Here is a 27433-nt window from a genome sequence, read left to right as displayed (position 1 = left end):
CATAGAGAAATACAAAGCCATCTCTGAGGAAGTAGAACGCCTGCTCGTTGCAGGGTTTATCAGGGAAGCCCATTATCTCGAATAGCTATCCAATGTTGTCCTGGTAAAAAAGGCAAACAGGAAGTGGCTAATGTGCGTAGACTTCACCGACCTACATGAAGCTGCCCAAAAGATAGTTTTCCCCTACCACAAATCGATGTCATCGTAGACACCATTGCAGGACACAAGATGTTGAGCTTTATGGATGCCTATTCAAGCTATAATCAAATCTAAATGTACTCAGAAGACAAAGAAAAGACCTCATTTATCACAGACTGTGGGTTGCATTTAGGGGTGCAACCGGTTCAGTTCGATCCGGTTTTGTACATATTTTATAATCGAACCAGTATATACCAATTTTGAAATTTGAAAAATCGATACCACACCAGTTACACCCCTAAATTGGTACTTCCTGTTTTATCGGTTTAGATCCAGTTTGGTCCCATTTTTTCCATATATATTATAGTATATTATAATATATAATGATATAATATTAGTATAACTACTAATACAATAGACTTTAGTGATAATATATAGTTATTTATATAGGAATTTAAAATTTAATAATATATTAATTATTAGTTTATCATATAATACAAAATTATTTTATATATAATTATATATATTATATATAAAAATTATATTTAATATAAAAAATCATATAATTTTTTTTTATAAAATATAAAAAATTAATATATATACATATGTATGAACCGGTTCGGTTCAGTATTTGAAGAAGAAAAATCAGACCAATTTCGAGAAAAATCGAACTAGTACCGAACCAGACCGAACCCGATACATGACCAAACCCACCAGTTTGGCCCGGACTGGTTTACCCGTTCATCAGTTTTTTTTTCACCCCCAGTTTTATTGCTACCAAGTCATGTGATTTGGCTTGAAGAACGCAGGGGCAACCATCAACCGAATGTTTAAGAACTAAATAGGACGAACCATAGAAGTTTACGTGGATGACCTGTTAGTTAAAAGCAAAGAGTCTGCCCAACATCTAGTCTACCTAAGGGAAACGTTCACAGTACTACGGTAGTACAAGATGAAGATGAACCCAACAAAGTGCACATTTGTAGTAGGGTCGGGTAAATTTCTAGGGTTCATCATGTCAGAAAGAGGAATTGAAACCTCCCCAGAAAAAAAAATTGAAACAATCATGAACATGAAGCTGCCCCTAAATGACATGCAACGACTAGTGAGAAGAATAACAGCTTTAAACAAGTTCGTATCCAGATCCATGGATAGATGCATCCCTTTCTTTAGGGTATTGTGAAAGGTACACCCATGGAGTGAGGAGTGTGTTGAAGCTTTCCAAAAGCTAAAGTAGCGTTTAACCAATCCGCCACTTCTGAGGCAGCCTATAGAAGAAGACACACTCTATGTGTACCAAGCAATATCCCCCCACACCATTTCAGTCGTCTTTTTCAAGGAAGAAGGGGCAGCGCAACTGCCTATGTATTACACAAGTCGCGCCCTAAGGGGAGCAAAAGTCAGGTATTCCGAATAGAGATGTTGGCATTTGCCTTTGTGGTAGTGGCCAGGAGGCTACGCCAGTACTTCTAGGCACACTCAATCAAAGTACTCACAGAAAACCCATTGATAAAAGTGTTGAAGAGACTAGAAAGCTAGGGGATGCTAGTCAGGTGGTCAATTGAACTCAGTAAATTTGACATTGAGTACTTGCCTAGGAAGGCCGTGAAAAGGAAGGCGTTGGCAGACTTTATTGTTGAATTCTGGTATACCGCTTGAAATGGTCGTCGCCCCAATAGGAAAACCCTGGGTCCTTTTTATGGATGGCTCTTCTTGTCATGCTGGTGGAGGGATAAGAGTCCACATAGTCAATGGTGAAGGGCGGGAGCATCGTTACATGGCGAGGCTCACGTTCAAAACCACTAATAATGAAACAGAATATGAGACACTAGTAGCAGGGCTCTTAGTGGCTGAAGCACTAGGTGTGACCGAGTTAGAGGTGAAGTCAGACTCATAGGTAGTAGTTAACAAGGTGTTAGGAACATATGCCACCAAGGGACAAAAACTGAATAAATACCCAAGTTGAGTCCCCTGGCGCACGATCAATTTTTTTATTTTAGCATTTCACAAGTGCTTAGAGAAAGTAATGCAGTGGTGGATAGGTTGGCGCGTACAACCTCGGGGATGTATGACTCCCCCCTCCCCTAGGAAATCAAGAGAAAGATACTAGAAGGCTCCGCGATAGGACCAGAAATCTACATGATAAGCGACAATGAACCCGAGTGGGCAGGCAACATCATCAAGTATTTAGATGTGGGTGAACTCCCCAAGGGGAAAGATGAGACAAGGAAGGTAAGAAGAAGGGCAACTAGATTCATAAAGGTGGATGAGATCCTTTATAGGAGGGGCTTCTCCACCCCTCTACTACGATGCATCTCACTGCAAGAAGCACAGTACGTTTTAGCTAAAATACATGAAGGGGTATCCGGGAACCACCCAGGAGAAAGGCAGTGGCAAGAAGGTGGTAAGGGCAGGATACTACTGGCCCAATGCACTCAGGGACGCCAAAGAATTTGTAAAAATGTGCGTCAAATGTCAGGTGTACACACCAATATCACATGCCCTCCCAGAGGAGCTAACTTCTATGACCGCCTCCTGGCCATTCGCCCAGTAGGGGTCAACCTAGTTGGCCCTTTTCGCCCGAGAAAGGTGGAGTCAAGTTTATGATCGTAGCAGTGGAATACTTTATGAAGTGGGCAGAAGCAGAACCCCTAGTGACCATCATGACCAAAGCTGTGACGAAGTTCTTCTGGAAGAAATTCATTAGAATTTCATTTGTCGGTACGAGATTCTGCAAAGTAGAGTTTCGGATAATGTGCGACAATTTGATTAAGAGCATTACCGCGAGTGAATGGACAGGCAAAAGCTACAAACAAAACATTGTGAGAATTCTGAAGAAGAAACTGGCAGGCAAAAAAGGGGAATGGGCAGAGGAACTACCAAGAGTATTGTGGGCCTATAGGACCACAAAGAAGACCCCTACAGGGCAAACCCCATTCACCTTGGCATACAAGAGTGAAGTAGTACCCCCCGTGGAAGTTGGTCTGCCAAGTTACCGAACTCGCCATGTTTTGGCGCCCAAAAATGATGAAATTATGGAAAAGCACATCGACCTTCTAGAGGAAGAGAAAGAGAGAGAGGCGGCTGAACTCAAGATGACAGTTGACAAAAAAAAAAGGCAGAACATGATTACAACAGGAGAGTAAGACCCAGGACATTCAAGATGGAACATCTGGTGCTGAGAGAAAGCAGGGTCACCACCAAGGAAGAGGGCAAGTTCTGACCCCGATGGAAAGGACTATATGTGGTAGTGGCCAATCATAGGCCTGGGTCGTACCGCTTGAAGGATAACCAAGGAAAAAAGCTACAACCCCCCGGAATGCAAAACACTTGAAGAAATTTTATCCCTTATTATGTTAATTTCTTGATTTGTCAGAACTCTACTGTTGAATTCTTGAGTCAGTGCCAACTCACCCTCACTACCAAGTAAAAAGGGTGTGAAATTCAGTAGACCATGTGACCCTTAAATACCAATGACGAGTACAAAGACTCGTGGTGCCATGTAAAAAGGGCAAGAAGATCAGCAGACCACGCAACCCTTAAACACCAATGACAAGTACAAAGACGCGATGCCATGTAATAAGGGTGCGGAGGTCAGCAGGCCACGCGATCTTTAAACACCAACGTCAAGTAAAAAGACTCGATGTTCAGAGGAAAAGGGCGTGGAAGACAACAATGACAAAAATTAAAAAACAAGCTACTCGCAAAGTAGAAAGAAAAAGCCTCGTAAAAGCGACACAAAGTGTAGCATGACAAAAAGACAAAATCGACTAAGTGTTCCCAACATACACAAGTACAAAAGGCAAGTACAAAAATGTTTTATTGTTTACAAAAGCTGTTACAAATATAACAGGAGGAGACAGACACTCACAAAAGGCTAAGTACTAAGACCACCAAAAGGTGAAGGTGGATGAGGACTGTCAAAGGCATTGGGCATAATGTCCTGACCAAAGGCGTCAATAAACTGACGCGAGGCAGCATCAAGTTTAAACATTCCCAAATCTAAATGCCTCAAGTTAGTACGGGGATTGACCAACAAGTGAGATCTAAGTCGCAGCATGCCAGCCCCATACCCATAAACAAAAGCACGATCCCTAAAGCCACGCGTCGACGCCAGTTGAGGATGAAGGTGCCAAGTCAGACTCCACCGTCTTCACTAACTGGGTCTTTTCCTTCAGTCGTTTATCCTTATGAAGAAGCATTTTGTTAAGCTTCCTCTATTGTTCATCTGTGTCAGCGTGAACTTTCATGTATTCCTCATGCCATTTGGCCCTTGCCTCTAGAGCATTGATGAGTGTACGAAAATGCACTCTAAATATCCAAGTTGAGTCCTAAAATTTAGATGATTTTGTGTGCGGGAATGAAATTAATTTCCATGGTTGTCGTTTGCTCTATTTTTCTCTGGAGATTTTTGTTGTCCATTATATTTATGGGTAACTAAATTCTTAAGTAGGGCTAGGGATGAACTTGATTTTTGATTTATGTGTTTGATTTTCAATTACTAAAATTCTTTTGTTTTATCATTCTCAATTCATTGTTGATATTTTTTTCTCCGAATAATCATAGAATTTATTCTGTTTATGGATTCAGTCATGCTTTTTCTATTGAATGGATTAGCTTTTTGATTATATTTGGATCAATTATTTATCTATATTGATTTAATTCTTTGCTGCAATATCGCTTCCTGAGTATATTGTCGTCGTTGAATTTTCTCAATAGTGATAATAATTTACGTATTTTAAAAGTGGTGAATGATTTTTCATAGGATTATATTTGGTTTAATCTTGATTTATAAATCTATACCTTCCGATTGAGAATTTTGAGAATTGAGTTCCCAATTGAGTTATTCATAATTAAAATACCAAATTTGTGCAAGGGATTCCCGATGCTTTACTATTTGTCAAACTTGAGTACTTTTTTTATTAGTCACTTTGCTTCACTTTAATTTACATTTAAAATTAATCTTTGTCATCAATTAATCATTTAATATTTTTCTTTAGTTATTTGTTCTTTCTGCTATTCTTTTAATTTGTCTCTCTATGGAATCGATACCCTAAAGCTGTACTACAACTATCGAGTTATTCTTTGGGCGTAATCAAATTTTGGCGCAATTGTCGGGGAGATGGTAGAAGAATTGCTAACTAGGTTTTTATTTCAGCAGCTTGTAAAGGCAGTAACTTTGTTCCCTCTTTTAGCTTGCTACATTATTTTTTTCTTTCTTTTTATAGTATTTTTATTTTTTTTTTTAGTCTTTTGTTACCTTGCATGCACATATATAAAGACACCTTGGGTAGATTTGCTTGTAGGCCTGTGAAAGAGTCAGAATCAAAATTTTTAAATCCTTTATTTAACAATCCATCTAGTCCCGAAGAAATGAGTGAACACGAGGATCAACCCATTAGAAATCTTCATGATTACCTCCACCCTACACGCACAGCCACACCATCATGCATAATGTTTCCAGCTAATACTCGCCAAATGGATTTTAAAACAGGGATGATACAGTTACTCCATACTTTTCATGGCTTGGAAAATGAAAATTCATATGTGCACATTAGGGAGTTTGATGAAATAGTTGCAACTTTTCATAGTCAAAATGCAACTGATGACGTTGTGTGACTTAAGTTCTTTCATTTCTCTTTAAAGGATAGAGCTAAGAGTTGGCTATACTCACTGAGACCACGATCTATTGGGTCATGGAATGAGATGACTCAGGTCTTCTTTAATAAATATTTTTCCCAACATAAGACCAATGCTTTTAAAAGGTAAATATCCACATTTGCACAAAAGGACAGTGAGATTTTGTATTAGTCTTGGGAGAGATTTAAGGAGTTGTTGAATATGTGTCCTCACCATGGGTATGAAAATTAGCGCTTAGTGAGCTATTTTTATAAGGGACCTACACCTAGAGAGCACCAATTTGTGGAGATGATGTGTAATGGTGGTGGAATTTACCATCTCAGGGAAGAGGATAACCTAAAGGCAAAGGTTGAGATGCTCACTAGGGAGCCAGAAGTGTTAAAGACTAAGGACTTAAAGCCAACACACGGTGGCTAATCATGCAAAGTCTTTTGGACCATGTTTTGTGTGTGGCGAGGTAGATCACCTCGCCCAAAAGTGTCTCACATTTGCTGAGATGAGAAGGATATATGAGGAACAATGTAATGCTTTAGGTATGTACAATAAGTCTTTTACACCTTTCTCTGATACCTATAATTTGAGATGGCGCAATCACCCCAATTTTAGCTGGAAGTCTGAAAACCAGCCGCCTGCACAACCCCCTAGATCATATTCTGCACCATATCATGCACCTTCATCTTCTAGGAGTCCTTGAGAAGACACTTTGCATGCTTTTATTAAGGCACAGGGTAAAACTAATTAAAAGTTTGAATTTTTGATTATGCAGATTGTTGAAGAAAATAAAGAGACAAAGAGCCAAGTATCCAAGTTGATGAGCTCCTTGAGTGTGAATGAGCGTGGCAAGTTCCCTTCTCAAGCTCAATCCATAGCCCAAGGTCAACATATGGTTCAAGGAAATTTGAAGGAAGTCAATGCCATTGTGACACAAAGTGGTAAGTCCTCACACATCCCAACAACTGATAAGCTAGAGGATGTTGAAGATGAACAAAGCAAGGATAATGCTGAGTTGCCCAAAAAAATCGAGGTAATCAAGAGCCCAGTTAAGGTACCATTTCCTCAAGCTTTAAAATCTGGTATGTGAACTTTGGATTCTAACAATGAAATCTTGGAAAACCTCAGGCAAGTATAGATCAATCTCTCTCTTTTGCATGTTATTAAACAAGTTCCTACTTATGCAAAAGTTCTCAAATATTTGTGTACTGTTAAGATGAAGCACCATGTTAATAAGACAACATTTCTAACAGAGCAAGTTAGTGCTCTAATTGAGTAGCGAATTCCTTCTAAGTACAAGGATCCTGGTTGTCTCACCATTGCATGTAATATTGGGAATCATGAGTTTGGGCAACCGTTGCTAGATTTAGGAACTAGTGTAAATTTGATGCCTTATTCTATTTATTTGCAGTTTGGTTTGGGTGAAATTAAGCCTACTTCTGTTGTGCTTCAATTGGATGACCGTTCAGTTAAAAAATCAAGAGGGATAGTTGATGATGTTTTGATCTAAATTGACAAGTTTTACCACCCTGTTGATTTTTTAATTTTGGATTCTTAGTCGGTTGTTGACTCTAACTCTAAGATTCCTCTCATATTAGGTAGATATTTCCTTGTTACTACTAATGCACTTATAGACTGCAGGAATAGGCTGATGAAACTATCTTTTGGAAACATGACCATGGAGGTCAACATTTTACACATCAATAATCAGTCCAAAGAGGATGATGAGTGCCACCAAACATACATGATTGACACACTCATAGATAATGAAGTTCACACAACTCATGATTATGATTCTCCTGAATATTTTCTTGTTAATTATAAGTTTGATACTATGAATGATTCATCTGATGTTGTTGATGTTTGTGCTATTTTTTATGAACCTCAGAATTATGAGCCACATATTTGACAATCGAAATTAGAGGAGTTGTCTAACAAAAAGGAAAAGCAGATTCCTTCATGCATGAATAGTCCCAAATTGGAATTGAAGCCACTGCCCTTAGGTCTTAAGCATGCATTTCTCGGCCGAGGTGACACTTTTCCTATTAGTATTTCTTCGAAATTGAATGCTGGTAAGCATAGGAAATTTCAGTTGATCGAGTTGGAAGAGTTGAGAAATGATGCTTATGAGAACTCTAAAATCTATAAGGATAAAACGAAAACATTTTATGATAAAAATATTGGTAGGAAGATGTTTAAGCCTAATGACCTAGTGTTCTTATATGATTCTAGACTTCATAAGCACTCAGGAAAACTTAGGTCTAGGTGGACCGGCCTTTTGTAGTGAATAATGTCTTTACAAATGGGGTGGTAGAAATAGAAGATTCTAAGGATGATCGGATTTTTAAAATAAATGATCAACGTCTTAAAGTATTAATTGATAGGCAAGTTCCGGAAGTGGAAGAGATTCCACTTGTGGATACGGTCTATCAACCTTAGCCACACCACGCAGGTATATTTTTCTTTATTTGTTTTATTTTTGTTTTCTCTTATTTTCTTTCTTTTTCTTTTTGTTTACTGTTGTTTTCTTTGTTTTTGTTTGCAGGTTAGTTCCATTTTGTCAATTCAGGTTACCATCTTTGGTGCTTAGCGAGCTATCCACATCACTCATCAGGTGTATTCTACCTTTTTTAGTTACTCCCCATTCAAATTTGATTCCTAAACATTGAGGACAATGTTTCATTTAAGTTGGAGGGTGGTGTTGTAAATTCAGTATTTAAAATGCTTGTTAGAACTCTGTGGCATATTTTCATGTGTCAAAGTTTTTTAATTTTGCATCACACGTGCATCCTTTTCACATGCGTACTCATTCTCATTCATAGTCATCTTCGTGAATTCACCAAACCCACCATAATCATTTTTTGTTGAAGCATTCACAGAACCTTTAATGTACTCATCCAAGTTTTATGGTAAGATTGTGGTTTGACACATGTAATTAGAGAACTCTTTCGCTTAAGTATTAATGTGAGTTTTGGAAAGGACTGAGAGCTTACAAATGCAATAAAATGTGATAAGTGTTCATTGATCTGTTGAATTAGACACTTCTTTTGAGAATATCATTACATGATTTGTGGTAAGATGGTGAATATACTTGGGATATGACGAATGTCAACTTAGGATCAACGTTTGAGCCTTTCAACTAACACTTTCCATCGTAGACCCCTAGTAGCCAACTTTGAGCCAATAAACACATATAACATTTTCTTTTCATATGCCCACATGCGTGCCTCTCTACATTGGAGTATAGCTTATAGAAAAAATTTTCCTATCCTTGTTACTTCCAAATGTGTACTAGATGTGAAATTCTTCTTTTTGAGAGGAATAAAAAAAAAAGAGAGAGAAAAGGAAAGAACATGAGTTACAAGGTGTTCAAGTGAGTGAGCTTCAAAGGCAAAAATACTAAGGCTGGGTAAAAATAACAAAATACCAGGGTGACATGTAATTGATCACCAAATTATAAAAAGAAAATGATGAAAAAAAAGAAAAGGAAAAAGAAAAGGAAGAAGAAAAAGAGGCATTATTCGATGATTTGAAAGGTTTAAGAGTATATCAAGTGATAGATGTGGTTTATTGATATATTCAATAAGATACCTTAGATGTGTACTTGAAAGTTTTTGAATCATTTTCCTTTACTTGTCATATAGCCTAACCTAAGCCACATTACAACCTTTTGTTTTAACTGTTCTTATCTCATGTAGGCATGTGGAAAGAATGGTTGAATTCTTATTTGTTAGTGTTTCTATCATAAGATCAATGCTTACTTGTTGCTTGTTCATAATTATCTAAATCTCTATGTGATTGTGTATACATCACTATTATACCCGTGAGTTATGGAATTGAACATTTTGCTTGAGATGTTCTAAATGTTGCATGTGTCAAGGTTAGTGGTAAGATGGTTATAGCTTGGAGAACACACACACTCTGTGAATTGCTATAAGTGGATTGATCTTGATGGGTTATTAGATTCTTTAGTTTGTTTTTTATATGTGCATTTGAAAAATGTGAATTTGTGGCCTATTTTAGTGATTCTCATCTATTTCATCTCTTTAGCATAGAAATTGCAAGTGACTAGCAATAAGCAAGTTGGGGTGTGTGATGAGTGTATGAAAGTGCACTCTAAATACCCTATTATTGGACTATGTTAAAATGTTAATTAAAATTATTGAAATTAATGTGTATTCTTGAATTGAGTTTCTATTTACTTTGGGATACTCCTAAACAGATTTTTATATTTAATTTTAGAGTCTATAAAAGAACAAGTTCAAACCTATTCAAATTCAAAGGACTTTCAAGTGGGTAAGACGTTGGAACAACCTAAAAACTTTCAACGATTATAGGACTCTTCAAATAAGGATAATGATGGGGTTTGAAAGTAATTCGGATCAAAGTCCAAAATGCGTTAGGAGACAGAATGGATACACTTTAATATTTTAATCATAACTTTCTGCTCAGATATCGGATTGATGCGAATATTGATGTTTTGGAAGCTATCTTAAAGAGCTACAAAGTTGTCTTTAATAAGGATTTCCAAATTAGAAATCTTGAAGCACGTACTTGTCTGTCAAGTTGAGTCCTAAAATTTGGGCAATTTTGTGTGCGGGAATATGAAGACATTAGGGTTTCTTTCCTACCCTATTTAAGCACATGATTAGCACGAAATTAGAGAGTTCAGAAGAGGGGAGACGACTTAGTTTGAAGGAGGAAGATCTGAAATTAATTTACATGGCTGTCGTTTGCTCTATTTTTCTCTGAATATTTTTGTTGTTCATTATATTTATGGGTAACTAAATTCTCAAGTAGGGCTAGAGATGAACTTGCACATTAGATGGTATTTTTAATTTATTTTTGATTTATGTATTTGATTTTCAATTACTAAAACTCTTTTGTTTTATCATTCTCAATTCATTGTTGATGTTTTTTTCTCCGAATAATCATAAAATTTATTCTGTTTATGAATTCAGTCATGCTTTTTCTATTGAATTGATTAGCTCTTTGATTATGTTTGGATCAATTATTTATCTATATTGATTTAATTCTTTGCTGCAATATCGCTTCCTGAGTATATTGTCGTCGTTGTATTTTCTCAATAGTAATAATAATTTACGTATTTTAAAAGTGGTGGATGACTTTTCATAGGGTTGCATTTGGTTTAATCTTGGTTTATAAATCTATACCTTCCGATTGAGAATTTTGAAAATTGAGTTCCCAATTGAGTTATTCAATGAATTAAGAATAATTAAAATATCATATTTGTGTAAGGGATTCCCGACGCTTTACTATTTGTCAAACTCGAGTACTTTTTTCGTTAGTCACTTTGCTTCACTTTAATTTACATTTAAAATTAATATTTGTCCTCCATTAATCACTTAATATTTTACTTTAGTTCTTTGTTCTTTCTACTATTCTTTTAATTTGTCTCTATGTGGAATCGACACTCCAAAGCTGCACTACAACTACCGTGTTATTCTTTGGGTGTAATCAAGTGTCACGCGCCTCTGAGAGGTCAAGATTAACTTGTCGCTTACTCTTCTTCGAAGCTGCCAACACCTCCCCGAGTTCAGTACAACGCCGCTGAGAACTTGACAGCTCCTAGCGGAAAGAGTTTAGCTCCTCTTGGAGGGCGGAGAGCTTAGAGTGAGCACGACTCTACTCTGAATCCAACTCCCCCTAGACAAGGGAAAGTTGAGCCTTAGCGGAATCACACTTTGACTCTAGCAGTCCCAACGAGAAGTTGTCCTAGGCCTTCACCTCTGTGGCACGACGGAGTTCATCGCGAGTGTAAAAAATCTCGTCACGGAGAATATCCAAGTTACCTGCAAGAGAGTGCGCGTAGCCATCCGCTCGCTCAAGTAGGATCTTCAACTCCACCCTTTCACCCTTCCATCTCTCAAATTCACTCTTGGCGTAGAAAGAAAAGAAATGCCTAGAGCAAAATTCATCCTCCAAGTCGGCAAGATTAACCATGATCTAGGCCGCCAAATCGTTGACACCATAAAAAAATAAAATTGAGAAGAAGTTAAAAAAAGAAAAAAGAAAAAAGAGAGAGAGAGAGAGAGAGAGAGAGAAGTGAGAGAAACAAAGTCAGAGCTACCCTAGAGAAAAAATTCCTTAGTCGATTAGCCATGTTGTTGACGGCATCATCTATAGCAGGACCAGAGGAGGTGGAAGTACCTCTCTACACCTCCCCATCATACCTCATCTCAGACTTATAGTAGGTACCAAAAGGGAAAGCCTCAGGAAGCACCGTTGCTGAGTCTGCTCCAATCTCAAGGGCCTTATCCAAATCTCCTACCAGGCGAACAATGTTGGTGTAGGCAAGTTCAACCTTCCCAAGACTAATGTTCTCACTCGCAAAACCACCTAGAGGAACACCCTCCTCTAAGGGAGAAGACTCAGTGTCATCTCCAAATGAGGAGAGAAAGGTAAAGGGAGTAGAAACGTGATCGCCACCAGCCCCCAAGTCGAGTGGAGGGGTCTGTCCCCTCGAGATAGTAGTATGCCAATAATGGAGCGTTAAACTTTTGCTTTCACTTTCTTCTTCCAATTCTTCACAAATAGGAACGTTACCCCCCTTCTCACCACCCTGAACACCACGGTCGCCTAGGGCACCATCTCCACTGCCCTGATTTCCCTCATGCACTACTTGGTCGGCAAGGCTCAAGGAGAAGGCAGTGTCCATATCAACGTTGACCTCATCGCCTTCCCTTGGCAAATCAGGATCTTCGAATGTAGAGAATTCGAAGGTTGGGCTAGACGCCAATGCAAACTGTTGGGAAGGAAGGTCAAAGTCAAACGTGGTCGCTAGGTCAGAAAGGGCTTGACCCATCAAACCCTCAACGTCATCAAGACTTGGAGAAGGCGCACGTGCTGGTGAGCGATTGGGGGTAGAAGGTGAAGTACCCTGAGGTTGACCAGCCCCCTCTTTACCGCCAGGGGAAGGTGTATCTATAGTAGGTTGGAGAGGACGCTTCCACGAAACCTGGGGAGAAGACTCAGAGGAAGGCTTGATTGGGGGAGATGGCGCCATGTCCTTGTTTAGGAAGAGGTGACCCTTGACCTTTGAACGGTTAGGCATCACCAATAAATGATCAATATTGGCGGGCGACAAGAGATCCTCAATCCAAAGGTCATCCTCATGCTCACTCGCTCAGGCAGCAACTATGTTGACATGGGATTGCCCCCGTTCAGATAGAGGTTCCAAAGCCGACATAAGGCCCTTATCATTAGGAATTTTACTCCAGGTAGCTCTAATTGGGAACTCTGGGCGCATAGCCTCCGAATTGAGAAATTCCCAACTTGCGCCCAGGACCAAGTAAAACTTCCTCGTCCATTGTTTGGCGTTAGTGACTGCTTTCTAAACGAGCTAATCGCTGATTCCTAATCCGAAAGTTACAAATGTTGCCTGGAGAGCTCCTCAAAGAATAAAATGCTAGGAACTCTCGGGTAGTTAAATCTGGGTATTCTTCCCTAGTGGGTTCCAAACCAAGTGAAACACAATGCAAGAACAAAGAATAACCCTCCATGCATGAGAATGAAGCTGTGCAGGAGCTAGCCTAAGAAGATCAAGAACGTAGCGTACTGGGTGACAGAAAGGAAATCGCAAACCATGAATTAGGGCACACACGGGAAGAGCAACCTTTTCTGCGAATCCTTTTTAATCGACGCAACCACAACGAGGGAGTTCCAGGAGTATTGAATCTGGGATCACGTAGGTGTTGCGTAGATTCTTCAAGTCTCTGGCAGTGAGGGTTGCGCACCACCCAAAACCTTCGAAGTATGTAACATCTTTAGCAGAAGAAGACTTTGGGACAACAGGGGTTTGGAATGTGTTTCATTGAGCCATGAGAATGACAAAGAAGCAAAAGAAATGAAGAAATGGGGAAGGTTAGAGTCGAAGATAAAGAACTCGAGATAGTGGGATTTCAAGAACATAAAGAAGAAACGAAGAAATCGAGAAAAAGACATCGAAAAATGCAAAGGAGTAAGGAAATGAAAACCAGGTGATAATTGCAAACCATTATGACCTAACTAAATGATGTGATTAAAAGAGAATGTGGCGACGGTTATTAGGTAACGTTCGCACGTTTTCCAAGTTTGAAATTATTGCCTCTAGATAAGTGGAAAAGGCTAGTAAAGTAATATAAGCACCAGCGAGGTAGTGCATATATCTAAAATCCTTAGCGGGATAGTCTAGGGTCTCAAACGTCCTCGATTAAGTAAAGCAAGATACTTATAATTCTTTCATTATGAATCCCCCTTGCTTACATGCGAGAGGAATTAGCGAAGTAACTGAAGGAATTAATATTGGTCTAGCCCAAACTGGGGGCCTAAGACCCACCATTTATAAAGGACTCAAATGAGTCATGTAGCTTAACGAAGACCCTACCTGACCTATTTATTAGGGACTAGGGAGGGATAAAACCTTACATTATGAGTATGAAACACGTGGTGATTAGATAATTCCGATACATTAGGGATAAGCCTCCAAATAGCTAAGCATTATGCAAAGTTAATTAGTGCATAGTATTCATCCAATATTCTCCATACCTATATATAGGGGCAACAAGTAACCTTCGATCGATCTGATTAAGCATTCTTAAATTATTATGTCTCACTCATTACTGACTTAAGAATCGGAGGTGTCACAGACGCACCACATCGCCCACTTAACGATTTGCAGGTTAAAGATCACGAACGGTGGTGGAATACGTCATTTACAAACTTAATCCAGTTCAAACATGATCATGCCGAGGGCATGACCGTTCTCAGGTCTGAGAGTATGAGGGGCTCGAGTGACACTATAGATTAAGCCCAACCCAAATTCCCCGAAATCAAAAAAGTCCATGTAAGGCCCAAATAGCTCGGATATAAAAGGAGGGCTTTGACCACGTCTACTTTGCATTTCGTGGCCCTTGAGGCCTGACCTTTAATTTTATTATGAGGTTGCATTAATTTTCTCTAGCATAAACAAAATATTATTTTATTAAAAATTAAATAAAATATTATTAAATATAATTTTTTAGTATTATTTTTATTTTAAATTATAAAAAATTAAATTATTTATTATATTTTATATAAAAATTTTAAAAAATTATAATTATAAAATCGATGAAATAAAATAGATTTATGTATTCAAACCCGCCCTAAAAATGCATGCGTCCGTCCGATCAACGTGCAACTCCATGCATCAGTTTGTTGGGTTGAAAGTAAAAGAAAAAGAAAGACAGAAAGAAAGAAAAGACCGACATTAGAGTGTGTTGGGCTTCGTAAAGGCTGCACCGTTTAAACCTTGGCCCATTCAGTTGCACAATTATGGGGTCCAATATTATTTAGATAGACAGTGTTAAGCTTCACAAAATAGTTACATAAAAATAATTCTATAAATTAATATAATTTTATCTGATTCATTAGATTTATTTTATAATAAAAATAATTTTATAATCTGATAAGTCACATCAAACCATATCAATTTATGAGATTATTTTATATAATTTCTTTATAATTATAATATTTCTTTATTTGAAAATGAAAAATTTTTGTTGTTTATAATATTATAATAAATGCTCTAATTAGATCATTGACTAGTCATTTTAAAATATAGACCTTATAATTTGGGCCTTCTCATTACAACTTTAGTTATGACCTACAGTATTTCAACAAAATTTGTCTATGCAGAGTAACTTAGCCAATCCTTTTGTTTATATTATTTTCTTCGTTTTAACCTTTTTTCTTCATGTAATTTTGAGGAGGATCTCAATTTTATTTTATTTGATGTATTTTGATGCTTTGTGGTTTTTGGATATATTTTGATGTATAGGATATTGTTTTTGAAAATAATAGAATTGAAAATGAAGCTAATTTGATGTATTTAATATATGCACTTAAAACATATTTAAAAATAAATAAAGATAATAATAAGATTTTATTATTATGGAGAGAATGTCAAATCTTATTAGCCTATCTATTAGTTGAAATTACGTTTGACTTGTGCTGTAAAATACATGTCACATTACCATGAAAATGACAAAGTAGCTACTCATGTGAGTCACTCAATTGAATTGGAGAAGTGTTACACCCACTTATGTGACAAAGTAGTCACTACATGACAAAGTAGCTACTTATTGGCCTATATATGTTAGGTTATCATAAAATATATGAGTCACTAAAAGTAAAAGAGAAATATTTTAATTATAAAAAAAATATATAAAAAAAAATATATAAATTAATATAATTTGATGTCGTATATTAGATTGTAAAATTATTTTTATTATAAAATAAACATATAAAATTATATTAATTTATAAATTTATTTTTATATAATTTTTTTATTACATAACACTTATTAAATCAAAATATGATGGCCATTTTTTTATAGGAAACAAACAATATCATTAATAATAAAAATTATATACATTTATCAAACTAACTTGAGAAATAAAGTCTGAAAAACAATCCTATCACATCTCAATATTTTCAAATTTCCGACAAGGGAATGAGTTGCCATATGGTGTTCATTAATTTCTTCGTTCATATGAATTCGTGTATAAGTTAAACCACAAGTAATGCATGCACTTATTGTACTCTTTCCTTTGCTTTTTGTATGAAGACATTCTCGTCCATCAGAGAGGAAAGGAAAGGAAAGGATAAGTAGGGTCACTTGCTTGCACGGAACCCTAGGAGACGCAGTCCAACTCTACTGGAATTCGCAATTTTTGTTTCATGACATGGCGCACTCATATTTTAGGCCCCGTTTGTTTGTTGCGAGCTGGTACTCTCCATTCCATCTTATTTTATTTTATTTTATTTTATCTTATTTTATTTTATTTTATTTTTTAAATATTATAAATATAAATATTTTTTTATTTAATTATTATAATTTTTTCAAACTTCCAAACAAAACATAAAAAGTAATTCAATTTTTTTAAAATTTCAAAATAAAAATAATATTAAAAACTTATATTATAATAATATTTTAATTTTTAATTTTTTTAAAACTTCTTAAAACATCTTAACTAAAATTATTTCGTTATTATTCGTAAATTATTTCATTATTATTTACAGAATTCTCATTTTATCGCATCTCAACAATCAAACTAGTTCTTATTATTATACACCTTTTGTACCGTACGTGAGATGATAAGTGGATTGCACATGCTGCTTAAATTAAGGCCAGCATTACAAGAACTGTAAATATGAACACCTTACAAGTAAAGGAAAAGTTAATAAGGTATAAAATTCCTTAAAAGATGCGTAGCATGTGAGATTAGGTATAAATAGAGCTGTAATCGAGCTGAGTCAAGTCAGTTTTTGACTTGTCGAACTCAAAATACTCGAGCTTAAGATTTTTTTTTATTCTTTGTTTGAGTTCGACTCGATAAGTTAAACATTTAACTCGTCCCACAAACGAGTTCAAGTCGAGCCGAGCACGAGTTCAAATTGTGGTTTTTTATTTTTTGAATAAGATTTAATAATTAATAAATTAAAAAATAAAAAAATAAAAAATCTAATATTAAATTTATATAACTAATAAGTAGAATCTCTATTGAATTATAAAATTTTATAAAATTTATAAATAATTAATATCTAACTAGTTGATATTTATTCAAAATAACAATATATTATATGCCTACATATATTATTAGTACATACACTTAATATAATAGCATATATCTATTTCATATATGGTTCTCACATATTAGTATATTAAATTATTAAGTTTTATCGACTAATTATTATACAAATTATAAAATATACTTATGAACTATATTCACTATATAGACATAAGTAATTAAATTACATATTATATATTTAATTATAAAAATAGTTTGCTTATATTATTAGTTACTACATATATATATGTGTGTGTGTGTATATACATAGGTGTATGTATATATTTATCAATGTATGATTGAGTTTTAATCGAGTCGACCTAACGAGTTGACTCGAGCATAAACGAGCGAGTCTTAGTCGGGCCGAGTCAAGTTTTGTCGGGTATGTGTCATTTACAATTCGAGCGGGTATCTGTTTTCAAGAGCGAATTTTTTTTTTTCACGAGTCGAGTTCAATTCGAGTTTAATCGAGCGAGTACCGAGCGGGCTATCGAACAGACTGGTTCATTTACAGCCCTAGATATAACAAGTGTAACTTTGATGTATTATCTTATATATGGATGTTACGTATGTCAAGCTTAAGGTATCTAAGAATCCATACAATTTGTATTTTTTCCTTTTCAACTAGCTATCTTTCTTTCAACATTAATCACAACGCATTAATTCATGTTTATAAGATTTGTTTAGAAAAAGAATAATCCTAGATACAGTCTTCATGTATGCAAAACATAAAAAATGGAAAATGTTTTCATGTTTTAATGTTACGTCTCGTATGGTACTTGTACACGTACAATAGTCAATGTGCAAATTAAGCCCCAACAGTTCATATTAAAAGGCCGGGAGATTAATTGGGATAAAATCATGATACGTTCAGAAGTCTAAATGAGTCACAAGATTAGGTGCAAAAACAGAACGATAAGATTTTATAAATTATGTAAGTAGGTGCATGGCAGCATCGATCTGGTAATTAAACTTACATAAAGTAGTAGATAGGCATATATATTTGTCATGATTTTTACAGGTCACGAATAGGGGCAGAGATATATCCAGCAAGTAAAAGATATCTAAGCTAGGGAACAGATCAAGAGGGAAAGTAAGAGGGTCTTCGGAACCAGGCCATGATCACTGTGCAATCCATTATCACTCCCCCCGAAACCCTACAACTATGATTGCTTTTGTATTCATGGTTGGCGTGCGTGACTGAAGAAAAACACCACTCCTCTATGGAACCCTCCCTGTCCACCAATGGTCCAGAGAGGCATATCAGGCTGATGCCCACCTTACATCACAACTAGAACCTGGCATCCGGGTCCCACTCATGGACCCACAAAGTGGATCAAAAGATGGGATCTCCCTCTGACACGTGGCAAGACAAGCATGATAAATATATATATATATATATAGTTGAACTCGGAACAGTTCTAAAGGGTGTCGTTATTCTTTGTTTCTATGATGGTGGGGGTGGAGAGGATTGTGATGGTGATTATGAGTGGTGCGCCCTGGCACAGCACGCTCTCTCCCAATCTTTTGAGGCAACAAAGAGAATATGATGATGGTTTCTGCTGCACGCTCTCCCCAACTTCCTATTCCTCTCTGTCTCTCTCCAACCAAGATTTTGCACACATTTTCTGAAGAAAGAAATAGCCAAATTTCCGGTAAATGTCACCCCCTCAATCATCATTCTTTTTATCTTTTTTCCTTCCGCTAATAAAACTCTTCGTACATTGTTCGTCATCTCAGCATTATCCATGCTGCTATGTCTTTGTCCATATATGATCATACTGCGTATCCCACTTGTCGATTGCGCATTGGAAAAATCACAAGGGTCCCGTATCTAGAGCATAGCTAGGTAGGTTCCTAGACAATCTTTAACCCTACAAAATCATACACGTTAAATCAATTGGTTTCTTTGCTTCCATGGCTGCGCATGCACATGGAAAAGATTATCACGTATGTCCAATATGATGAATATTTATTATGGATAAAAGAGGACGAAGACAATAAGGATACTACAACCACGCGAGCAAATCAACCTTAGAAATCACACACGCACTGTATTTTTTCCCGTCACGAAAATCCACGAGGATTTTTGTTCCTTTACACCCTCAAGCACACACTTCGATAAATCTCCCTACTCGTCCATACCAAAAGCATATCATAGTCCTTTTCGATTCCCCGGCCTGCAGACTCCCTCCCATTTATATTGTGCACCAAGCCTTCTAAACTTCCCCATCACTTGCCTCTCTCTCTCTCTCTCTCTCTCTCTCTCTCTCTCGGTTGAGGTTCTTTCTGATCAGTCAGCTATAGGAAGATGGGAGATATTTCTTGTTCCAATGGTATTTCCAATGGTAATGGAGTTCATGGAAAAGTCTTTCCTCTAAATGGGTATAGGAAGAGCTGTTGGTACGAGGAAGAGATTGAAGAGAATCTGAGATGGTCCTTTGCTCTCATTAGGTATATGCAAGCAGCTTGACATTGTTGCTTATAGTTTAACTTACGCCATCTCATTTATATTTACTTTAAGATCATATATATATACAACTCTACAAGGTCTCATTTATATTTATTTTTTCAGTTCTTTGATTTTGTTTTTTTATTTATTAAGCAAATGCGAGTAGATAAAATAACTTATGAAAGGTGGCGTCAAGGTAGTTTTGTTTCCGGTACGGGATACAATTAATATAAACTGGCGCATTCAAAACACCAGTGTAACTGTAAGAGCCCAGTAATATTTTTTTCTCCTGTTCTTTTCTTCAGGGTTGGCGGCCTATTTGTTTTACATTTTAGTTGTCTTGAGTCAATGAAAAGATTCATGGACATAATCATGATCGGGCACCTTCAAGATGGTTAAAAAAAAAGAAAAGCCAAACGTCTTTAACTTAGTAGGTCCCAGACCAAGCAGTCTGCTGGGTCAATATTCTGCATTTTGGAGTATTTATTTCTTTCGAAGATGCCACACTGGGAAGTGGGAACTAGTTTAATAAAGCAAAGCTTTTTCTCAAGTTAAAAAAGGGCCGCATTCTTACAAAGCATAAAAGTCTTTCAGCTCAACGTGGATGTCATGAAAAAACCAGACAAGATTTTAACTAAACACTGATTACTTTCTTCTTTATGTATATACAGTATTTTGCATACAGGAGCTTCGCCGTACCAGGACATCGCGCTTTTGGACACAAAACCTTTTGGAAAGGTTAATCAACAAAAATCTAATTTAGAAAATGTAGATGCAATATTTCTTTTGCAGAAGCTCCGAGTTTTGTTGTGCTTAACGTTGTTTTTGTAAATAGGCTCTAGTCATTGATGGAAAGCTTCAAAGTGCAGAGACAGATGAATTCATCTACCATGAGTCCCTTGTTCATCCAGCACTCCTTCATCATCCCAAGTACCTTTACCTCTTATTACATGTCATTACTTTTGGGTTGGACTGTGTGTAACGCCGGCGCCATTGAAATCTAATATTTGTATTTGATTCTAGTCCAAGCACCATCTTTATTATGGGAGGAGGTGAAGGCTCCACAGCAAGAGAAATTCTCAGACATAACACTGCAAAGAAGGTTATCATGTGTGACATTGATGAGGTAAAACCCCCTTATTCTCTTATATATTATGTGTTGTAATTTAGGTTTTCTTCTAGGCCCTTTCACGACATCAGATTTTTTGCTTTTTTTAGGATTTTGATCTTATTTCTACTTTTAGGATCATTTTCTTAAAGTCATTTCTAAATAAAACGGCTATCATCAAGTTTGTCTTTCAGTTTTTCCATATATATAATGTGAACGTGAATTGTGTTTGTCTTCTCTGTATTGCTGTTGCTAAAGCTCTTTTGTCTTGTCAACACAAAAGACAAGAAGAGGATTAGCGAAAGCAGCCAACAAAACCTTTTGGATAGAAAATTCTTAACATTTGTCTGACCTTTTTACAAAGTGTTTAGACAAAGAAGACACTTTTCAAGCCGTAAATAGGTGTGATTAACATATATAGAAGTTTCATAACATCCCACAAAAAATCCAAAAACAAAAAGGTAATTCTGCAATTTGTCTTCAATGGGGCAGGAGGTGGTAGAGTTTTGCAAGTCATACTTAATTGTGAACAGGGATGCTTTCTGTGATCCAAGACTTGAGCTGGTTATCAATGATGCCAGGTCCCACTCTCTACCTACATCTCATGGCTGCCATTCTTCTTCTTGTTATCGTTATTTGTCTTAATATTATAACCACCATGTGTTCTCGTGGTTTGCTGCAGGGCTGAGCTAGAAAACAGAGAGGAGAGTTATGATGTGATCATAGGAGACCTGGCTGACCCAATTGAGGGAGGCCCATGTTATAAACTCTACACCAAATCCTTCTACGACTTTACCGTCAAGCCTAGACTTAATCAGGGTGGCATCTTTGTCACACAGGTGTGTCTGTCTGTTTGTTTGTAAGCTTGTTGAGGTGTGTGGAGAAACAACGGAGGAAAACATTTTAACCAGATTATGTATCTTAATCAATATAGGCAGGGCCTGCTGGGATATTCAGCCATACGGAAGTATTCTCTTGCATTTACAACACTTTAAAACAGGTTTTCAAATGTAAGTAACCTTGAATAGCATTTATTGTTTGCATTTCGGAGCTTATCGTAAAGATGGGACGGTTCACGTTACTCCTTTCACTTGCAGATGTTGTGCCTTACTCAGCTCACATTCCTTCTTTTGCTGATACTTGGGGATGGGTCATGGTATGAAAATCAACACCTTCTTCTATGTGCCAATCCCAGTACAAAATCCTATGAATTTCAATCTTTCTTGAGATCCTTTTTACTGTCTCTGTAGAAAATAGGATAGTTTATAAATGATTTGTTTATCTGACAATACAAGAATTAGAAAAATTGCTTGAAATTCATTTGGTGGACTAAAGAATTGTTGATATTAAACGGCAGGCTTCTGATACTCCCTTTGTGCTGAGTGTTGAGGAGTTGGACCTCAGGATGAAACAGAGGATCAAAGGGGAGAACAGATACCTTGATGGGAAAACATTTTCATCGGCATCCACCTTGAGCAAAGCCGTGCGGAACTCGTAAGGATGATAGTATATATTTAACTTGTATGTAATTTCCAGTTCTGAATATATTTTAAGCAGCAACTGATTTGAGAGGAGCATTTAACAGGCTGGACAACGAGACTCATGTTTACACAGAGGGAACAGCAAGGTTCATATATGGTCATGGTAGTGCCTACAAAAAAGCTCAAGAATGAGAAATGGTCCAAATGGAGCCAGAACAAAAGCTCTATCAAAAACCAAAGGGAAACATGAGAGACTGCAGTAGAACATAAATCTTTCTTGGGTTTTATCTTATCTTATATTATTTCTTTTCTCTTTCTTTCTTTCTTTTTGCATTTTGTACTTACTTGAAAGGTATGATATAATTAATGTATTGCTTTGTGTTCCTCTTTTTCGTGGTTTTGTGTAACCTATATTATGAATATGGAACACGGATTACCAATTACTACTCATTTTGTGTACCTTGATTAATTAGCCTTCACCATTCTGAGTAGTTTGTGCAGATTATGAGAAGAACGACCAAGATATATATTACGATCATTGAGAAAAGAAAAAAAAAAAACACAAACAAATGCATGCAACTTACATTAACAGGAAATCATTAACCACTAGCTTGGATGAAACTAATTTGTTCTAACCGGCATGGAAAGAACTTCATGCGATTGACCATGTTCCAACATTTTAAAAAGAAAAAGATGCACATAGCTAGGAGCAACATTTAAAACAAAAGAAAGGTGATTGTTTTGGTATTAATTTAGAGTGGTTTGAAGAACAGGGTCACCCTCTGGATCAGTTTTTATGGGTTCGCTATTTACACCATTTACAGGAAACTAATTAATTACCACATATCGGGTGATCAAGCCCAAAGTTTTATGAAAACCATCGCATTATTTTTCACTTTTACGAGGTCGGCGTATTAACTAATATATATGCACATGTTTTTCAAAGATTCCCCGGCTAAGTGTTGAAATAATTAGGGGTTGCTTACAAACATCAAAGCAAGCTGGTGTGAGAGACTATGGACAAAATTACTAGCCTAGCTATAGCCTATATATATATATATATGTATATATATATTGGGTCATCACCAATCCAAACCGTTGGTCGGTGCTAAAATTCTTTCGAAAATCAACCTTGAGCAAGAAGTTTAGTATCAGTAATTTTTGTCCGTCCCTAGAAGATATTTGATTGGCTTGTAGCCACTTGATTGAACAAAGAAATTAAAGGAAACCCAAAAGCAGATTGACTTCTCATTCGCATGCGTTTTGATGATTTTCTATTGGGGAAATTACACCGATCTAACTATTTTCTATTCATGTAGATTAAAATGAAGTTATTTTCCCAGCTAGCCGGCTTAGCTTATTTAGTGGGCATGCTTGCATATACACATAGAATAATTTAGAACAAGCCATGCAGAACATGTTGTTTTGGCACTGAGTTGTCATCTGTCTATCGCTCTCAAAGTGGGTTGTGGTGGTTGACGTTGAGGAAGCATTATAATTATTTGATCCCGATTTATTTTCCCAAACTGATGTCATTTTCCGCCAATATAATCAACTAGAAAAGACAGATACCACCTGTTATTAATATTGTTTATTTTTGTTAAATATATGTGATTTGATTGGTATAACGCTCAGCCTCTAAAATAGACAAGTCTAGAGTTTGAAACTCCTTTCTCTAAATGTATCAAAAAAAAATATATTATTTATTTTTTAATTTGTTTAAACTTGTCCTACGATATCTAAAATATCATTAATTATAATATATTTGTGTATTATAAAAATAGATGATACGTACACATTTGTGATGACAGAATCCACGATCGAATAATTTATTATAGAAATAAAATAATTTATTATCGAAAGAGGAGATGTTGCATTATTAGTTGAATGGGCCATATATATATATATATATATATATATATATATATAGGTGACACACGTCCCAGCCCACGTGGCGGTGTATCACAAACAATGCCATAATCAACTATTAATTAAAGAAATCAATCGTGTTTGGTATGGAATAATTTGTAAGGAGATCATCATGTGTGCTTCGACCCGCATCGTCTTTCTTTCTTTTACGACAACCCACTCCAGGCCCAAGCCGTTAAAGACCATCCTTAGCCTAATATGGATTTTGATTTCGTCCAAAAATATTTCTAGAGATGAAAAAAAATCGTTCTAAGATCGTTTCAAAAATAGTATCCCAAAAGATATTTTAGGATAAAAATTCATCTCAAAAAATATCTTTCAAGATGAATTTTAGCAAAATTGTTCAATCGCGTTAGAACGAAATATTTTTTTTGGGATGATTGAATTTCGTCCCAGAATCACGTTCGAACGCATCCTTCGTGAGTGGTCGATTGATACCAATCCGTTCGACCAAATAGGCATGAGTAAATATTCGAACAAATAATTTGATGGTTGAATAGTAAAATATGTTTTAACATATTGAGTAAGATGTTCGATCGGACCATAATAGGATCAAACGATTTCTTATGAGATGTCATTCGAACGTTTATTTCATGTTCGATGATTTCGTTCGAACGGCTTCAAATACTGTTCGAATGTTTAATTCTGATTACATTCGAATGTTCTGTATCAATGTTCGAATGGTTTTACTTATCTTGTTCGAAACGATTTTTAGTCGTTCGAACAGTAACTATTTTATTTTACCCAATAATAAAAATTAAATAGACATACATAATATTTAAAAAAATATATATTACAATTGGTTCAATACCCATAAAAGTATTTTAATAAGTGGGAACTAAATAAATAAAACAGTAGTACTAGTATTCTTTGTACAAAAATAGATCTCAAAATTTATAAGTATAATGTAAATCAGTTGCTTGGAGGCCTATTGCATAAGAATATGTATTTGGAGTTGTACCTCTCTCTTGAACTCTTCTTATTATTGTTCTTGTTATTTCATGCGCATCTTCATGTCTGCTTGTTTCGCCGATTGAGCCTCTAACATATGCTACCTTGTAGTCAACTCTTCGATCTTGGAATTCGATTTCTCTAACGCTATAGCGGTGTTAGAGACAAACACGGACAATGAGGAAGAGTTAGAAGGCTTTACACAGCGACTCAAACCCCTCAAATATCCTGAACGTTGACCTAAAACTAGTGTAAGAATTTTAACATTATTTGTTAAGAAATTTTGATCTAATACAGATTCAGCACATAAGACAATCATTTTATCCTACACATAAGAAAAAGAATTAATATTGTCACAAATATTTAAATATGTTTAATTAAAATATATTATAATGCTTACATAATTTTCAAGGCCATCGGAATGAGTTCACTCTCCATTACGATCAGAATGTGATGCTACATATAATTTTGTCAAATCATAATTGGAATTTGACTCTTGCTACAAGAGACATTTGTTAAGATATAAAGTCATTAGAATACCTCAAATAACAAACTATATACAATAAAAAAAAAAATTTACTAATTTCATAGAGAGACGATAGAAAGATCTTGAGTCTGCATGATGATGAATCTTCAACTTCGATCTATTTATTTTGTTTATAGAACGTTACTTCTACATAGAAGTTGTAAATATTAGGAATAAAAAATTATAAATAGAACACGTAAAAAATTCACTTAATTTACCTTATATGATGGATCCTTAAACATGTCATAATAATGCAAGATACGAGAATATATCAAACCATGGCTAAAAAACTTCCGCTTGTTATATTAAATTTAATAATTAATTAAGATTTTAAAGTATTCTAATTATTATTATATTCAATTTTCTATGATTTTCTTGTAAATATGATTATTATTAGAATAAGTTAACAGGTTATAACTTATTCAAAGAATTGTTAAATTTTGTCCTCTTTTTTCTGGTCCTATTTTAAGTATATTTTAAGTATTCTAAGTATTAAAAAATATGTTAAGTATTAAGCATTTTTTAATACTTTTTTATACTATCCGTATGTTTAGTATTAAGTATTTTTTAATATTTTTTTTATATTATCCTTAATTTAAGTATTAAGTATTTTTTAATATTTCTTTATACTATTCTTATGTTAAGTATTAAATATTTTTTAATACTTTTTTTATACTATCCTTACGTTAAGTATTAAGTATTCTTTAATATTTTTTTATACTATCCTTATTTTAAGTATTAAGTATTTTTTAATAATTTTTTATACTATCCTTATTTTAAGTATTAATTATTCTTTAAATACTTTTTTATACTATCCCTATGTTAAGTATTAAGTATTTTTTTACAAGCATTTTTTTATACTATCTTTATGTATTCAATGATTTTTTTTGTAAATACATTCTTGTAAATATGTATTTTTTATAAGTATATTTGCTATGTGTAATATGTATTAATGCAAGTTAACATTCGAACTTATAAAACTTATGTTCAAACGCAACATTATCGTTCGAATGGTAACATGCACTGCTCGAACGGATTCAACCCAGATTTCAGTTGCAAACCTAGAACAACATCAAGAAATACAATCCTCAAACACAACCTCACAAATCATGCACAATAGAAACAAGCACACAAATACATAAATTATATGAGTAAACTATAAGCTAAAAAACATGAATTTACTTTCAATACAATTCCAAACAACTCAATACACAATAAAACACCTACACAATATGTAGACAAACAATAAAATCAGTATAAATAAAATTCATGTGCAGTGAAGAAGATGAGTTAATTGTGCATAGATATCTAACAAAGAACATACCTTCAAAAAATACGTGTGCAACCCTCTCTCTAATGTGAGTTCAATCTAACTCACTCTATTTCTATATCTATCTCACTATTTGTCTCTCTTTAATCAAAAGGGGAGAAGAATGTAGGAGTGTGCAAAGAAGAATGAGGGAGTGCGGCAATGAGTTGAAGGAGAATAAGGGATGAAAAAGTAATATGCGGCGTTGAGAGGTGTTGTGGGGTATTTAAGTGGGGGCATAATTTTTAACGTTATTATGGTGAAAAATGTCGTTGTAATAAATTTCCTGGCACGAAACG

General features: G+C 35.5%; 1 protein-coding gene and 1 non-coding gene across 2 annotated transcripts; one reads left to right on the top strand and one right to left on the bottom strand.

Annotated features, from left to right (window-relative positions):
* Positions 1 to 5891: 5891 nt before the first annotated feature.
* LOC118349163 lies at positions 5892 to 5999 on the bottom strand. The gene has a single exon (XR_004802153.1). It is a non-coding gene; the product is annotated as a small nucleolar RNA R71 (small nucleolar RNA).
* Positions 6000 to 19357: 13358 nt separating this feature from the next.
* On the top strand, positions 19358 to 22869 carry LOC108999082 (thermospermine synthase ACAULIS5-like). Its single transcript, XM_018975882.2, has 10 exons — positions 19358 to 19832; positions 20502 to 20568; positions 20666 to 20760; positions 20854 to 20956; positions 21431 to 21519; positions 21621 to 21777; positions 21873 to 21948; positions 22036 to 22094; positions 22296 to 22432; positions 22524 to 22869. Exons 1-10 carry the CDS (start codon positions 19690 to 19692, stop codon positions 22609 to 22611), a joined length of 1014 nt encoding a protein of 337 aa, XP_018831427.1. The 5' UTR covers positions 19358 to 19689; the 3' UTR covers positions 22612 to 22869.
* The last annotated feature ends 4564 nt before the right edge of the window (positions 22870 to 27433 follow it).

Source organism: Juglans regia, chromosome 7, assembly GCF_001411555.2.
Source record: "Juglans regia cultivar Chandler chromosome 7, Walnut 2.0, whole genome shotgun sequence".
Lineage (NCBI taxonomy): Eukaryota > Viridiplantae > Streptophyta > Magnoliopsida > Fagales > Juglandaceae > Juglans > Juglans regia.
The sequence above is the reverse complement of the archived record's forward strand: the minus strand, read 5'-3'. Positions and strand labels throughout refer to the sequence as shown.